This window comes from Ruditapes philippinarum, unplaced genomic scaffold (assembly GCF_026571515.1).
Source record: "Ruditapes philippinarum isolate M1 unplaced genomic scaffold, ASM2657151v2 ctg1387_1_1_1_1, whole genome shotgun sequence".
NCBI classification, from domain to species: Eukaryota; Metazoa; Mollusca; class Bivalvia; order Venerida; family Veneridae; genus Ruditapes; species Ruditapes philippinarum.
Genome location: NW_026855523.1, coordinates 48,610 through 65,626, shown reverse-complemented (window position 1 = coordinate 65,626; position 17,017 = coordinate 48,610). Strand labels below are relative to the sequence as shown.

Sequence of the window (17,017 nt, the reverse complement as noted above, 5' to 3'; positions counted from 1 at the left end):
TTTTTGTGACTGAAAATAAATGAAAATTTAAAAAGAGATTACAAGATTTCTGTGTTTTATATGTGGATTGTATATACTGGGGGTATATCAGTAAATATTTTAGAATTAGGAAATACCATGTTCAAAAATTTAACAAGGAATGCTCTTTGCATAAAACACATTAACTGTGATTGAAGCATATATGACACTGCAAGCTTCCTTCCTTATCTCTCTAAAGCAATACAAAACAGTATGCTGACCATATATAAATTTTGCCTGACCTATGAAAAAATTTGGTAACAAACAAAGGTCACAAATGTAAGCTAAATATTACTTTATTAACACACAGGAACATTGACTTATAATCTAGTAAAAATGTAGAAAAGACAAATGATGATTTACATCTACACAGTATGACATTTAACCCATTGACCAAGTTATAGAACATTTAGGCCGGTCAGCATTTTATAAAAAATATCTCAGAAAGCAAGTGAAAATTGCACACATAGATCTAGCACATATAAACCAAAATTGAAATATTCTGGTGTTGTTTTTTGCCATGAGAGGACATGATGTTACGATTTGATGTCCAATTATGTTTTGTTATTTCAAGGCTTGGCTTTAATTAAAGCCATGGCTATTGTAACTCCCAGGTTTCAAGCTTTTGCGATTTATGTCGATAAGAAAATGGAAATATCAAAATTGAGAAATAGCTGCAACATTTCAAGTTAAACAAATCATGTTGAAATTCATCAAAACATATATACAAGTACCAAATATACTGGAGATGACTGCATTAAAACATAACATATGTACAAGTACTAACTAAAGATGACAACAATATTTTTTTGAGTTTGCTTTAGCGGGCCACATATTAGACATGGTGATCACAGATGTTCCCACAGGGTTATGTTGAAGGAAATATTGTTGACAGCCAATAAAAAATGACCAGAATTAATGAGTTGCCCAGGTGTTCTCATATTGTTAAATGTCCAAATATGTAAGTAAAGTAGTAATATAGTGGGTGTAAACATTATAGTTGTACTAGCATTTTTTGTTTCTTTATTTTTGTATGCCATTTTCTTCATTGCAGTGTGGACATGCACTGCCAAGAGAACCATGTAAAAATACACATAAACATGTAAACATGTCTTGACAAACTTGTTTACAAATAATAAATATTTTCTTGAAAAAAAAAAAGGAACCTCGACTCATTTTACATAAAGGTCTTATACCAAAACAGTTAAAAACTTTTGAAAAAGGAATTACATAAAAAGAAAAAGAAATGAACAGCCACCACAAATAAGAGTATATTTTTTACTTTTCCAATATTGTTTCTATTTTGTATTTTTTTAATCTTATGCAAAGTTAATCTGAAAACTTTTTTTCTTCATATAAATTTGTCCCCCACGGAGAGCCTCAGCAATAAACTCTGGACTGCTACACATATATTTTTCAAGGTAGTAGCTAGATTGGTTCACAATATAAACTTAGTTGAAACTAACTGGGTGGTCCTGCCAAATAAGTTATATATATAATCCATTGTACAAATTTGAGGGATAAAATTATGTCCACTTTATTTACCTTTTCAAAAAAAAAAAAAAAAAAAAATCTTACAAACTGTGTTGTTGCCATATTTAATTTAAATCAAAAGAAGTGTGTTTTGAATTAATAAGTATACATTTATATACGGACACCACAAAATAATGTCAATTTCAATACAAAATGTATATCTAAACCAGGTGTGCTACTTAGATGTGTCTTTATGCCCTGATGTGCTGCCTATTTAACATTAGAATTATGCAGCTCTTATTTCTGATGTGTCAACCCTTAACCTAGTGTGCCACACTTTAACCTTGTGTGCCTTCCTGAAAGCTTATGTGCCACACTTAAGCCTTAAGTGAGTCACCCTTAAAACGAGAATGTCACCCTTTGACCTAGTAATTGTCGCCGTGGAACTTACACTTGATGTGCCAACCTTACAAGTGTGTCACCCTTAAACCTTATAAGTGTGTCAACCTTAAACCTTACAAGTGTGCCAACCTTACAAATGTTTCACGCTTAAACCTTACAAATGTGTCACCCATAAATTTTACAAGTGTGTCAGGCTTATATCTGGTTTGATACCAGAAAAATTAGTACAGGGAAATGATGTAACAACTTCAGCATACCTTCAATCAGGTAGATCTAACTGAATTAAAAGATATGAAATCTATTAATGATCTCTTTTAAAAACCAGTTCAGACCACTTTATTTAAAACCAGCGGCATACAAGATTCCCAGATAAAATACCAGCAGGTCGCCTTTTTGTAATTTCCAGTAAATTAAGTAGAAATTTAATTTTTTTTGACAATTCTTTCTTTTATAATGAAATAACAAGGTAAATAATTATAAATCAACAAATCAATGTTGTTTCTTTTTCAGACTGTTCAATATCAGAATGTTCATTTCTTTTCTTCTTCTGACATGTTAGCAAAACAATCAGTAAAATAAAGAATATAACCTAATGTTAAGAACTTGGTTAGGACACCCAGGAAGTATTCATCTGGCATGACTTAAAGAGCCTCCCTAAAAGAGGGTTTGACATTACATTAGTCGAAAAACAATATGTATAAAAATATATAAAAATAAAATGAAGACTGGTAAAGGAAAAATAGGGGGGGGGGGGGATTTACATATGAAAAGCAAAACTGCAACATGGCATAAATATTTGATTTTCTGGTCTGCTGAAACACAAATTCGTCTGCCTAGATCTAATAATCAACATACTCGATGTATTATTTATGGATAAGATTACCCAACATGTTTCATCACATTGTATGCCCCATATATCCTGAACCTAATAATAACATTTATAATGCAACAAGAACTACCAAGTTATTTTTCAAAATAACTTAACGTACAAATAGTAAACTTTTCTGAATGTTGCATACAATTATATCAAAACCCTCTTATTCAAGAAACTACTATGTCCAAAAAAGACAACGTTAATTTTTAAACTGTCAAAAAATATCCTGTTTGAAATCAAGAGTCTAAAATGTCCAAACTGCAGACCAGTCTACAACTCTTTCATTTGATTGGTTGATTCTCAGCACAGATTTGAAATCGACCAATGGTAGCCTTTAATTTTTAGAATGGTTTCTGATCTTTGTTAAAATCATCTCTAATGTAGAGAATTTAAACATTTACCAAATTATCTACTGCTCTTAAACACTTCTGCTTTTTTTCTCACTTTGTTCCGGAAACTGGAAACGGCATTCACTAAAGATATGAATAGTTACCATTTTTGTCTAAATAATTAAACAGACGCAAAGTCAATAAATGAAGTAACAGGGTCAATAGCAACTAAATTTACTGTGTGAATTTCGGAAGCTGCCAACAGCCCTTATAACGCCAAATTTGAACAAGCACCTTAATCAAAGCTTCCGTACTTATATAATCTACTTCAGACGGACACATCTGATTATGCAACAGTTACAAGCCTGTGTCATCTAATACCTGTCCCTGATAAGGCACTTCAAAACTGGTCAAACAATCAACATAAAAACATCTTAAAGCTTTTATTGATGGAAAGTAAACACCTATAACCCTTTCACCTTTTCAGAGGCCTCCGGGCAACAATTTTTACGCCCAGGACGTGAATTTACCACCTTGTATCAATAAAAAATTTCAAATATACTTCTGGCTTTTGAAAACAACAAGCAAATTTTACCAATTTCGCAACCCTTAAGCAAATAATGTTTCAAATATTTCAATTTGATTTTAGAAACTACTTGGCAGACTTAATAGAAACGATTAAATTAAAATATCAGCTTTAACCTTCCTTTTATGAAGAAAATAATAGTAAAGGAAATTGTAATTTAGTGTTCATAAACCTCATTCAGAAAAAAATGTCTAAGCTTTCTCAAAGAAAAAAAATATTAAAAACCAAAACTGCATGTGTCTATAATAATCCAAAAACTTACATTTCTTCAATAAAGAACAAATCTTGATTAAAATAAATATCTTTTTTAAAATTGAACATTGAAAAACAACAGCATTAACTACATGTAAGGTTCTGATCAAGAATGTGAAAATCACTGAATATATAAAATAACTTAAACTTTTTAAATTAAAAAAGAAAATAAATTAATCAAGCACAACTGAACATGTTAATTTGAAATTGAAAACATAGGTAGCAACTTAACATTAAATCTGCAATTTTTCTTTTTAAATTTACTTAACTTTTTGTTTTCATCTTAACAATATTTATTGCATGTACATTTTTGATTTAAGGAAAAGAACAAAAACAAAATCTGGAAAAGTGGGGATCCCTCGGAAACAATGAAAATAACAGAATTACGTTAAAATTGCAGACTCAGTTTGATTGAGTCTGTTCTTGAGAGATAGTTGAAAAGTGAAAAATCACTCACAACCTCAAGCATCGGCTTGAGATTTATTCAAAACTTCAATAAACCGACAAAAAAAATGTGAATCCTACCTGACAATAAAATCAAACTCGGCCCCAGCCAGCATTATAATCCCAAGGAACGTTGAGATTGCACCATGTACAACCGGAGCAAAAGTATGCTCTAGTGCCATTAGCATCCGGTCATTCCTTGTTCCAATGGATGACAGGAAACCCTAGAAAAAACGGGAAATATAGTGTTTCAATACGTTTAAGCATGTTTCGAATGATTTTGACATTAATTACATATATGTGTATTCAGAACAAAAGTTTCTTTGCATTTGTATTACTGTAAACAGAATCGCAACTAAGTAAGGGGCAAAAAGGAGCTGTAAAATATGGTTTATGTTCACTAAAGTATGCAACAGAAACAAATTTTGATGTACGTACCACAGAAACATGGACTGTAAATTCGACACCTATTCCAACGCTGATGATCAGAATAACCGCAGGTATCGCACTGAGTTTGAGACCTAAAATACCCATAAATCCGAACAGTTCCACTAGGATCAGCGAAACAATAACAACCTGAAATAGACAAATAATTTATTCCAATTATTAATTTATTTTCATTATTCTGGGTGCCACTATGTTTTAGCTTCAGATTATGTTATTTATTGTCTTAGAAGAAGACTGTATTCAGAAAGAGCATTCAATTTGAATTTAAGAATTGTTTATAATATTCTAATGTACATGAAATTGATGGAATAACTAGCATTCTAATTCTAGTCATTTGCTTTTTTTTTTGGCCTGAGTAAATGAAATCGACATATATATACATGTACATTAAAATATTTTTTTTCTTTTCACTCTTTCACTCACAGTAGTAAATACAAAAAATTAATCTTGATGTATTTGTTTTCAGCATGGATGAATATACGCAATAACAACTATGTATCTCAGCGTTCATTACATCATATCTACATTTTGTTTCTTAGAAATAACCGAAATCCATTTATTTCCCCATGATCATTATTAATTGCGATAAAATTTCAAAAATTTGAAAAGTTAAAAAAAAAATTAATGAGAACACCTTGAAGGGGTTGAAAAATGAATTGAAAATAAAACGATTACAAGCAATATCTCCCAGAAATTATTTGGCAACTTCATTTTACCAGAGGTTTTCGTTTCTACCGCACAGCGTGATAAAGAACATAGAAAATTTTAAGACCACCTTTTAAAATCACGTAAAAAAAACCTTTCAAGACATAGTAAGTTCTACAGCTGGAAATCCAATTACCAAAATATTATGAAATTCCGACTGATAGAATCGTAAACTTAAGTGACAACGAATCGTAAAACCCCCACTGGGTCAAATAAGATCCTGTAGATCTTTTATTTTAATTAAATAATGCAGTAGCGCCAGATTGCTTTTCACAGAATATAGTAAATTCTAATTTGAAATCTGTCATAAAACGCAAATTATTATTTCTCTATATCTAAGATAGAGAAGATTGCACGAGTTTATTGTCAATATAAACATGTGCTTTTAACAGATTCATGGATGCTTTTTATTTTCTGGCAAAAAAATTGTCTATATAAACAAAAATGCAATTTAATTTTTGTACATAGGCCAATTAATACAGATGAGATAACAATTAAACCAGAATTCTATCCCCCCCCACCCATTGCACGTGTTATGGTTGAACAAATAAACATACACTTAATCTTCATAATACTTCAAAAAGTGATCCGGTTTTACTTTTCATTATAATAACAAGCCGCTATGCATAATTTTCACATTATAACATAATCATGACGGGAATTCCACCCAGATGTGGGGTCATTCCTTAAGTCATGTGACTGTCAAAGTCACCACTGCATTCCTTCCTTCAGCAATCAGATGACTATAGTACCATAGTGCAAAGTAATTTATACAGAAATCAACAAAAAGAAATAGGTGAAAATTTGAAGAAAAAAAATGCAAATTTTACTTACAATGATTGCAGCTAACCATGGGTTGACAAGAACCACCGCTAAAACTGTGAACGTCACCAGCAGAATACACAAAAGTGACCACATGAGGTAGAATCGTAACTTTATATACTGCTCCCAGAATGTAAATGGAATACCACTAGGGTAATTTGGGAGTCCACGTGACGAAAAGTCGTCACATATTGAACGAATCTGTAGAACTATGTCGAGAATCTCCTCTGTGTCCGACAGTCTCGACAAATAAAATGGCACCTGGGCATATATGATGGTTTTTGCTTTTGGAACTGAAAAGAATTACAAAAATTGAGATTAAGTACTATTTTATTATTTATAGGTCTTTGTATTTTTGTACTAATAATAAGCATTTTTAATAGTTAAAAAAGAAGACAACAACTGCTTTCATCATCGCCACTTTTGAATAACAGTCATTTGATATTCTTGGTTTCAAATGTAAAATTCAAATATTATATGAAATATTTCTAAAAAAAGCAAATTTGACTTTTAGTTTGAATATTTGGCTGCAGATGATTACAAACACTGTAAGTTGACCTCATACTTACTTTTCATATCCTTATCATAGGGATCGTGAGGCCAGGACTGAGTTTCCGGCCGGATCTCTCCCATCGAGTATGAATACGCCAGCCCGTCATTTGATATCCAGACTGTGAGGTAATTATAAAATGCCGGTGGATAAATAATGCCCTCCGCATTGACCAGACGGATTTTAGTTATTTGTGTTTCATCGACTGAATTATCAGGGTTTCCCGTCTGCGAGAGAAGTTTGTACGCTAATATAGCATCATCAGATGCGTTTAAATACCACCCGTGTTTATGAAATGTGCCATTTGCATAGTCTCTATCAAATGCGACTTGTAACCCTATAAAATACGAACGAAATATTTTCAATTATTTAACTTCATGTATGTGAATGTCAACAGATTAAATCAAAAATTGTATAAACTTTGCTTGTTATAAGCTTTCTGTAATTAAAGTTGCCATTGGTCATTTGATTCATAGATGTTATTTGACTATCTTGTTCTTTTACCACTGAGTGTTTTAGTATGTCAAGCTTTTTGCCACAGATACTTAAATTCATCAAAACTTACTTATGACCTATTTATTTGAAAGATTTCAGCAATAATATGGTTAAGTTCAATCAGATTCACTGTACTTTGGATTTGTTCGAGCAAAGTAAAAATAATCCAAATTTTGAAGAAATAAAACAATCAAATGCAAAATCATATGTAAATTGCTACTTACGAACAAGCCAATCCCTGAAAGTGTCGAGCCAAAATGTTGGCAAAGAGCCATCTTTCTCTTTCAATATTTTATCCACATTTTGAAAGCTCCGATGATACTCTCGCAATAGTCTTTGGTTATTTGGATAATCAGTTTCTTTAGTCACTAGATATATACTATAAAATCCAAAATATTTTGATTGGTTTTCTAAGAAACTATATTCATATGTGTCCCGCGGCACTACGTCGGTCAAATCCAGACCGTCCTTCACCTGGGCTGTACCCCAGATTCCGATAATCAGTATAACAATAAAGAAAATACTAGTGAACACTTTAACTGGAGTCTTTTGTAGAAATGGTGCGTATTTAGTTACTGCCAGAGCAGTCAATGACGTTGTAAGACATTCCTTTTGCAATTTTGCGAAACGTTCTTTACACGTCACCGTATCACCATCGGTTAAACATTGACGAGAATTATTATTAGCAGTGTCATAATCTGTAAAATAAATTAATGAAATCTAAGTTTAAACAATGAATAGAAATTGATTTAAAATAAACAAGTATATCATAAAGCAATAAAGAATTGTGAAATACAATGTATATACAAGCAATTTTTGAAACTTCAAACAGGCAAATATAATCTTATAGTGAAAGTTTATATTCTTTACGCCACTTTACATTTAATTTATCCTCAGTGAAAAATCGTTCAACTTTAAAAAAAAGAATTATAATTATATATTTATTCATGATAGGTAGACAGAATCATTTACTAACTTGAAAATGGTATAGGTGAACCACATCTTGTGACAAATTGTCCTTCATTCGGCGCTAGAACTGTTTGTGCATGACCACCATCGGAAGAAGATTGGGTGATCATGTCTCGTGCCAGAAGGTCGCTGTATGGAGGTGGATGATAAGAGGGTGGGCTGTAACCAGGAGGTGGGGACAACTCTCGATCAGTCGGATCATGCACATTAATATGTGGCTGTAGTTCAATAACTGTTGTGGTATCCCCATAACTGATAAAACAAAAAATATTAAAACATGTGGAATCCAAAAACGAAAAATAAATTCAAGTCTTTCAACAGCTCTACAGCATGCTGAAGATGTTAAAAAACCATATGACATCTGTAGTTTTAATTACAAATATGAGAATTGCTAACTTTTAATATCTGTTATTAATTTATTGCCATTCAGTATATATCGTGAAACACGCGTCATTAAACAAAATGAAGAGATTAAATTGTACTTCAAAATCTAAATATTTCCCAAGTTTACTGAGTGCCTAGAAATGCAATTTCATTAAAATTTGCTTATCTTCAAACACTGCCACTTAATATATCTGTACATTCAGGTATACTCAGCCGATTTAATTAATGATAAGCTTAAAAGTGGTAATTAATCGAAAAATAATTAACAGAATTAATGCAAACGAGAGAAAAGTTTTTACCTCTCAAAACAGCAGAAGACATCAACCCTTTTGTTCTTCTTACGTTTAAGGTCAAGGCTGCAGATAGCCGGATAAATCAAAAGTACCGCAACCAAGTTGAATAGTATCAGAATACCAGCCTGTAAATATATAGATAACATTTTTCACATTGTGACAAAATAACGTAATGATCTTGAACATTGCTGCAAAAACATATTCATTTCAATTCATCAACAAATGTATAGAAGTTGTATAGACATATTTACAGTTTGTGAACCAAATTTCAGTCTATTTTTTTAGTTTTTATGTCATTGGATCTCATTTATTGACTTGCCAGTTTTTATGTCATGAAGTTTTGTTCTTCAATTTTGCAGTATTTAAGTGTCCTTTGGTCTGTCTTTTGACTTTCCCGTATTTATGCTATAAAGACTCATTCACTGATTTGCCGGTAATAGTGCCATGGGGCTTATTTCTTGACTTACCAAAAGAATAATATTGAGCTTACAGTTTTAAAAGTAAAATAATAATAATAATACCACCCAAACAGTATTCTTTGCTAGGCTTTAGAATATTTTGTTAATGGAGTTTCAGTACCAACAAGTTTCATTTTCATTCTTTGAATAATTTTCTGCAAAACATTTGCTAACATGCCTTGTTTCACAATATAAACTTTCCTACATCTTCCTATCGTAAATGAATTTTAATAAACTGTCATTTTTCGTTAACGTTATTTTAATGAAATTTCGCATATGTGGCACAACATGATATCTGTTTGACTACTTAAAAATAGAACCGTTTTCAATCAAAATCTATTACGAGGCAATCAGAAATTATGAGTAGGTTTTTAGAAAATAATGTCAAATCATTTAATGCAGGTACCGAGGAATTTCATGCATATTTCCTGTTGGTCTGTTTATCTGCGTAACGTAAGTTAACAAGCTTCGGCTTTTAGTGGTTCACTATACAAGATCTTAGATCTTTCCTGTACGTAGATTCCATCTCTAATTTGACTGCCGTTGTTTATATGAATATGCAACGGAGCCGTTACTTTAAATTACTTTACCATGTTGTGAAATTCTCGCTCTTCTTTTTGAATGCACATTTGCTTTTTATATGTGGTTAATCTCTGCATTATCCAGACTTGTACAACATACCAAAAGGTATTAAAATGAAGATGGCAACGATACATTTTACATTAAAAATCTAATACACAACTTTTGATTAATACCTTACTATATGTACTTTTTCGTTTCGTCTGCATAGTATATTTATGACATTCATTCGAAAATCATTGATCGACCATGTAAATTTTAACACATATTAACCACGTACAATTTCGGTACCGAAGGTCAAAATATTGAACATTTTTTTACCATTTGAATCCCCTTTGAAGTCATAATTATGTAAGGTTTCAACTTAACGTAAATTTGCATAGCTATTCATCTATCCTGCTCCTTTACCATAACATTCGGCAACAATACCTAATTGGTTTTATTCATATTCCGCACAATTTCATGGTGGTCTCTGTGTGTTTATATCTGCCTCATGTCATATATGCATTCATTATTTCCCTAAATTATCATATGGAGATATTTCTTTCATTGACATTTATTTGTTCATTGAAATTTTGCATAACTTCTATCATTCCAGATGTTTTGCCGAAGCAGGTTAATTTCTTTTTACCTGTCGTAAAATTAAAACGCTTGCACAAAAATACAATATATAAAACAGGGTAAGAGTTCAAAGTAAAGACTTTTAAGTAATGCTGGAGTGATTTAAATCAGAATGCTAATTAGAACTATTAAATCATCAACATGTATATGAAAACTATATTCAACAGGTGTTTAATGTGTAAAGTATTAAATAACAAAGCCTGTGAACTCGTGTGTACATGTACTTCAGTACATACATACAACAGGTCACATTGTGTGGAGGGAGGGTTTGGTGAGATTGGGGGAGGGTAAAGTTGGTTTGAAAGTTTTAATGCCTTACATTTTTGGGGAAGGGGAAGTGAGATGTTTTATTAATGTCATGATTAAATTTATTTTTACATTTAATTAAAAACTCAACGTTATAATACTTCATTACTCATCATACTAGCGATACTTCTTAATTACTTGATAATATGTCGCATATTTTGCCCTCACACTCTGTTCTTTTTTTAATGTTAAAACTTTTAGGACATAGCATAGTAATGCTGAAATTTCAAACAAACCATTTCACATAAATCACAATATGCTGTGACTTTGCCCTCATCATTTTATGAATTTGAAATAACCTTTAAGGGTGCTATTCTATAAAACTTATGAATTTTCTCACATGGGTGGCAATAATTGGATAAAAAAAATCTGTTTTTATCATCATCTTGAAAGCTGAAGTTAAAATTCTCAAAGTAATTTTACTTTCACACTCTTAAACAGTGCATATAAATTGTTACGATTTTGCAGTAGCATATAAACATTAAGTGTAAAGGTAATTTATAGGTACGAAAGTAACATGCCATTCAATAAAATACATATTTGATACAAATAATATTTCTGTCGGGCCACCCAAGACATGTTCTTACACCACTATGTTAAAATCTTGTATCTGATTTGGTGTACAGTTATACTGGTGTACAAACAGCCCATTCTTTTCACAATACATGAAAAAAACCTCACTTTATGTTTTAAATATGGATTTCACACCACAGTCCTACCAACATTTCATCAAGGGACAAAAGAAAACGTTGAATTCTAATATTTCACAAGTACATACGGTATTTGTAGGAAAGGCATTAAAGTTAGCCATCTTAAACAATCAAAGTCAGTCTGTTACATTTTACGCAGAATTCCATTCAAATTTTCGTGCCATATTAAAATCTATATATAGAAACTGAATTTCACTGAACTATTTTTATTGTGTGGATAACTATCTATGAACTAAATATCATCTTGCATTAAGGCTCATTTAGGTTTTCAAATAAATCAATCAAGTGATACTTGCAATTTACGGATCTAAATCAGTTAATCACTTAAGGTAATATAGTCATATAGTACAGGTCATTTATCATAAATCAATTAATTTAGGTATATAAATCAATTCATTATGTAGTACAGGTCATTTAAGTATATAAATCAATTTATTATGCAGTAAATACAGGTCATTTAGTAATTATATTAATAAGGTAGTACAGGTCATTTAGGTATATAAATCAATTAACTATGTAGTACCAGTTATTTAGTAATTATATCAATTAGGTGGTACAGGTAATTTAGTAATTTTATTAATTAGGTAGTAAAGATCATCTTAGGAACATGTATATATATTCTAGAAATTATATGTTCTGCAAGTCATTTAGAATAAGTTATTATAAAATCAATGAAATCAGGCAATGCTTTTTATCAAAATAAAGTGCAAGTCGGGTAAATCTAAAGAACAACTAATTTGTCTATTTTATAATAAAATATAAGTCATTAATATATACAAACACACAGAGAAAAAGCACATGAAAAATTGGAACGCCACAGCCAGAAGTCAAACCACAGGTCTCTGGATTGCCGGTCCAGTATGCTTAACACTACACCATAGCAGCTGTTGCGTTTTCTTCATGCTAATTGACCTTATATACTTAATTTATTTTTAACTTTATTGTGACATCATCACTTTATTACCAAAGCGGCGAGCTATTTATAGCTACTTTTTACTGCAGTTAAATAATTTGATTGTAAAATTTACCTGAATACAGAAGACACGAAGAGCTGGAATAGGGATGATGACAGCACTAAAGAAGGCCAACATATTACTAACTGATGTAAGTAACACTGTCGTTCCTGTCCTTTTAAGGCACTCTGCCGTCTGCTCCTGTAAATACATAAAAGGAAAATTAGCAAATCTTGCATTATTGTTCATATGCCATTTAACTTACAGTAAGAATTGCAATATAGAATTGCAGAAGAGTCCTCATTTGAAAGTATGCCGTTAATCAAGATTTTTCTTGTTAAACATATCAAGGGATAATGGTGAAACAGTCCTAATTTGATCAATTTTCAAAATAAAGTTCATAAAGTAATGTTGTGTTAAACCCTCAAAATATTGTGATGACATCATCAAAATGTCATTACATATGCCATCCCAAATCCCCTACCCCACCCTTCTCTAGGAAATCTATAACACAAAATTCAAGCCAGATTTCTTTGTGTTTCAAACCAAAATTTGTGAAAAGTTTTAAAAGAACCATAATAGCAGATTTGCCGCAGCTCTGAAAAACCATAGAATGTTTTATTTCTTGATCAAAAATAGCTGATTGCCTGTCTGGTAATATTTCTTAATTATTTCCATTATCTTTTTATGATGGTGGATACTAAAATATCTGCATTTTATTGAAGTTTATATAGAATCAATGCCATCGTTTCTTTGATATATAGATTTTAGTGCAGAATTTATAATAAAGTTTCTGCGTAGAACATGTTCCAAGATCTGACAAGAAAACTAACCAAGCAAACCAAAGAAGTTAAGATTTGCTTGATTCTCATTTGGATAACCTGCATAACATGATCAAAGCAGACAATTAAACAATTAACAAATTTTCAAAGGTACAATCCATCCTTGTTAAAGACTTATCATCAAGATTTGAGTATTATTTATGTAACTTGCTATTATAAATGTATTTTATTTACACTTAACCTTCACAGGACAATAAAGGGAGAAAAAAGGAGTTATCAGTACTGAAAAAATTATTTATGTTCCAACTATTAACCTACAAATTAAACAAAATATTTTTTTTGTTTCTGATCTTTTTTTTTTGGTCAATAAAACTTCTCAAACACTGAAGCTCTTTTAATTATCTTCCTAATATGAAGGTCTGATATTTGTAAACTATTTTACACCTTTCCTTAAAAAAAATCAACTCCCACTTGGCCTGTTTCAATCACAAATACACTAAGCATATGTTTCGTCATCTTGGGCGGCCAGAAATTCATCTGCAAAAACCATTATTTACCACCAGGAAGAAATTGGATGTAAATTATAAACAAATTGATTGGAATCATCCAGTGTATATCGCTACAATTTATCATGGAAATCTTGTTTATCAATTTATTCTGCAGCAGACGCACACCACCTCAGTACAGAGGAAGCCATCTTTTTTGCCATATGTGTGAAATATATTTTATTCACATCTTCTATGAATCAAATTCTGTTGTTGTTGTTTTTTTCTTCTTTGGGGAAAAGTCCAATCATTTTTTAGTAAACAATGGACTTTAAAATATAATTTTTTTTTCATTAATGAATTTTGAAAACGTTTCAAAATACACAGTATATGGGATATCATGGTGAAACAGTCTGAACTTCACTGGCGATGGATCAAGGTCAATTAAATATCCTCGTTAAAATTTCTTGTGAGAGGAAATAAACAAAACTCTGCCAATAATTTCAATTTCCTTTGCATAAAGACAAAACTTTCACTGATCTTACAAGTTCAAATTATAACCCCAAAGAGAAAATAAACACCAAGAGAGAAAACAAAGACAGGAAATGTACTGAAAGATATACCCCTCTCTATTAGTTTGTAACCACTTAAAAAAAATTCTGTTTGGAAAAGTGCAGGATACGTGTTTACAGACCACCAACATACAAATTCTACTAAAAAATCCCAACAAATTCCATAAAAAAAATGGACAACTTAAATTCTTTGGTGCATCCTTTGCCCTCCCACTTTACACATAAATTTACAAGTACCTCAGATGTTTAGAATAAAATATTATGACCACTTAGGTCTCCAGACTGATCAAAGTGATTACTAACAGAACACGTGTCCAGCAGAAAAGGGAAAACCCAATGGTTTAATATACAATGCTGAATAAATCAAAGTAATTTCATAAAAGCATGGTTCTGCAGAAATTTGCCTAAGAAATAAACAGTAACACTTTAATTTTGTTAGCACTTAAAAGTGTTTTTTTAAGATTTGGGGGTGGGGGGGGGGGGGGGGACTGTAAATTTAAAATGCACTAAAGATTTATTTACAGTGCACCCATGAAAAAAGAGCTGTTGAATTTAAAGCATAATGACTTAATCATTTATTGAGGCAATCTTCATCTATCAAGGTGATGGGTTTCATGCAAAAACTGTTAAACTAACAATAGTAAAAAAAAGCAAAGTGTAAATTGCATCCTTGATGGTGGTCGTTTGTATCAAATTTACCAAAAGAATTAAAATTATACTTATGAGCGAAGGTCATAACTTATTATGAAAAGCACATTTAACAATTTTTTATCGGCATATTATCTTTTCAATTTTTTAAAAAACTTTTTAGTGCAGTACAATAAATTAATCTTTTGACTTGATGTTAAAGAGTGATTAAGTGATTAAGGAGGGGGGGGGGGATATGTGGATTTTTTTTGTAAAAAGTCACAGCATTTTTTTTAACATGATCTAGTAATAGTGTATTATCTTGAACAAAGGTTGTGCACTTACACTAGAAATTAGGACCCTCCCTATTCAGGTATTGAGAAGCGAAATTTGTATTCAATTACAACCTTAGGCCAATTAAAGCAATAATTCACCACAATTAAGTTTTAAGACCTCAATGGCCTGATCAGTTTAGCATCAATTGAGTTAATTCAGCCGTTTAACCCAATATGGGGAGAGATCTTTTCAGAAAAATTCCTTACAATGTATTTTATCTTTTTCGTTTGAAATTTGTGAAAATTCAAACTTACGAAATTTCCCCTTTTAGAATCCAGCATAGAAAAATTAATACGTAAACGACTGTAATCTTTTCAATTCAATTTCGTCCCACCTTGAATTATATAACATTATAATGAAGGAAGTTTTTGAAGGATACGTTAAAAGATCGTTAAAAGACTGTTATTATTAATTAAAGGAAGATCGTATAAAGAAAATTATAAATCATAAATTTGTTGGCATAGCAAAAATAATACAACTTTTGATATCTTTATTTCGGCAAACATCTGCAAATTATGCTTTTCTTATGCTTTTTTTACATTCTTTCCTAATAATATCTCGACCAAAAGTTATTATTTTCTTGTACTAAATCGCAAAAAAGCACCATCTGCTGAAATTGAGTGTAACGCCATTTCCTCTACATTAATGATTGTGCAAATTAATTTGTAGGCATAAGAGTTTAGTAAAGACCACACGCGCTGTCTGATTTATATCGGCCCACGATGTACACCACATCCCTCGTCTATGGCAAATGTATACACATAAAAATACCAGCGTTTTTTGCTTGACTAGCTCTTGTTAATAAACACAGCACAATGGTAATAGGAGGCACACTGAGGGGAATCTTTTTTTTTCTTCGGCTTAAAAATCTAAGCAGTTTTTTTGTAACATATCTGCACATCATAATACAAAAATGTGCACCTCTAAGGTAGTATAAAATAACTTACTTTAACTAATGTTTGACTGATTACAAAGGTTTAAAAAATCTTTTCTTTTCTTTTTTCTTTTTAACCTTTTAATATTTTGAAATTTTATTACAGAAGAAGATAATATTTCAGTATATAGAAAAAAAAGGTTATCGCTGAAATTCTCATGTTTGATACTCTGGTATTAATCATTATCATAAAAAGGTTAAGGTATTAAATACAATGGGCTAAATTTAAGATCCTGAAATAATTATCTAGCAATTTTCATTTACAGACCATTATCAAGCAAAATGAAGATTTTACAGAGTCTAAAAAACTTGACTTTACAAAAACTTTCTGAAGAATTTCATAAAAAATTTGTTTTCCCTGATAATCTCACTTATTTTGTAACAAGCTATCTTAATCTTAATTTTAAGAAAAGATTTACATATAGCTTGGGTTAAAATTAGATTATTTTAGGTGCAATACAATATAAAAAAAACTTGGGCTAGGTGAATATAACAGATTATGCAATAAACACATATAAAACAGGAGAAAACAAAACGTATTTGTCTCCTTAAAGTCAACAAAATTTGCATAAAACATTAACTTTTAAAAGAATCATTATGTTTTTAAACAA

General features: G+C 31.0%; 1 protein-coding gene across 2 annotated transcripts in view; it reads right to left on the bottom strand.

Annotated features, from left to right (window-relative positions):
* LOC132743609 (protein patched homolog 1-like) overlaps window positions 1-17,017 on the bottom strand; it is a 60,257-nt gene that overhangs the window by 14,031 nt on the left and 29,209 nt on the right. For both annotated transcript variants that reach the window (XM_060732138.1, XM_060732139.1), the window contains 8 exons: window positions 12,746-12,871; window positions 9,050-9,168; window positions 8,374-8,618; window positions 7,622-8,095; window positions 6,922-7,239; window positions 6,365-6,645; window positions 4,817-4,954; window positions 4,460-4,602 (listed from right to left, as the gene is read on the bottom strand). In XM_060732138.1, coding sequence (XP_060588121.1) covers window positions 4,460-4,602; window positions 4,817-4,954; window positions 6,365-6,645; window positions 6,922-7,239; window positions 7,622-8,095; window positions 8,374-8,618; window positions 9,050-9,168; window positions 12,746-12,871 — 1,844 coding nt within the window. The remainder of the gene's footprint in view (window positions 1-4,459; window positions 4,603-4,816; window positions 4,955-6,364; window positions 6,646-6,921; window positions 7,240-7,621; window positions 8,096-8,373; window positions 8,619-9,049; window positions 9,169-12,745; window positions 12,872-17,017) is intronic.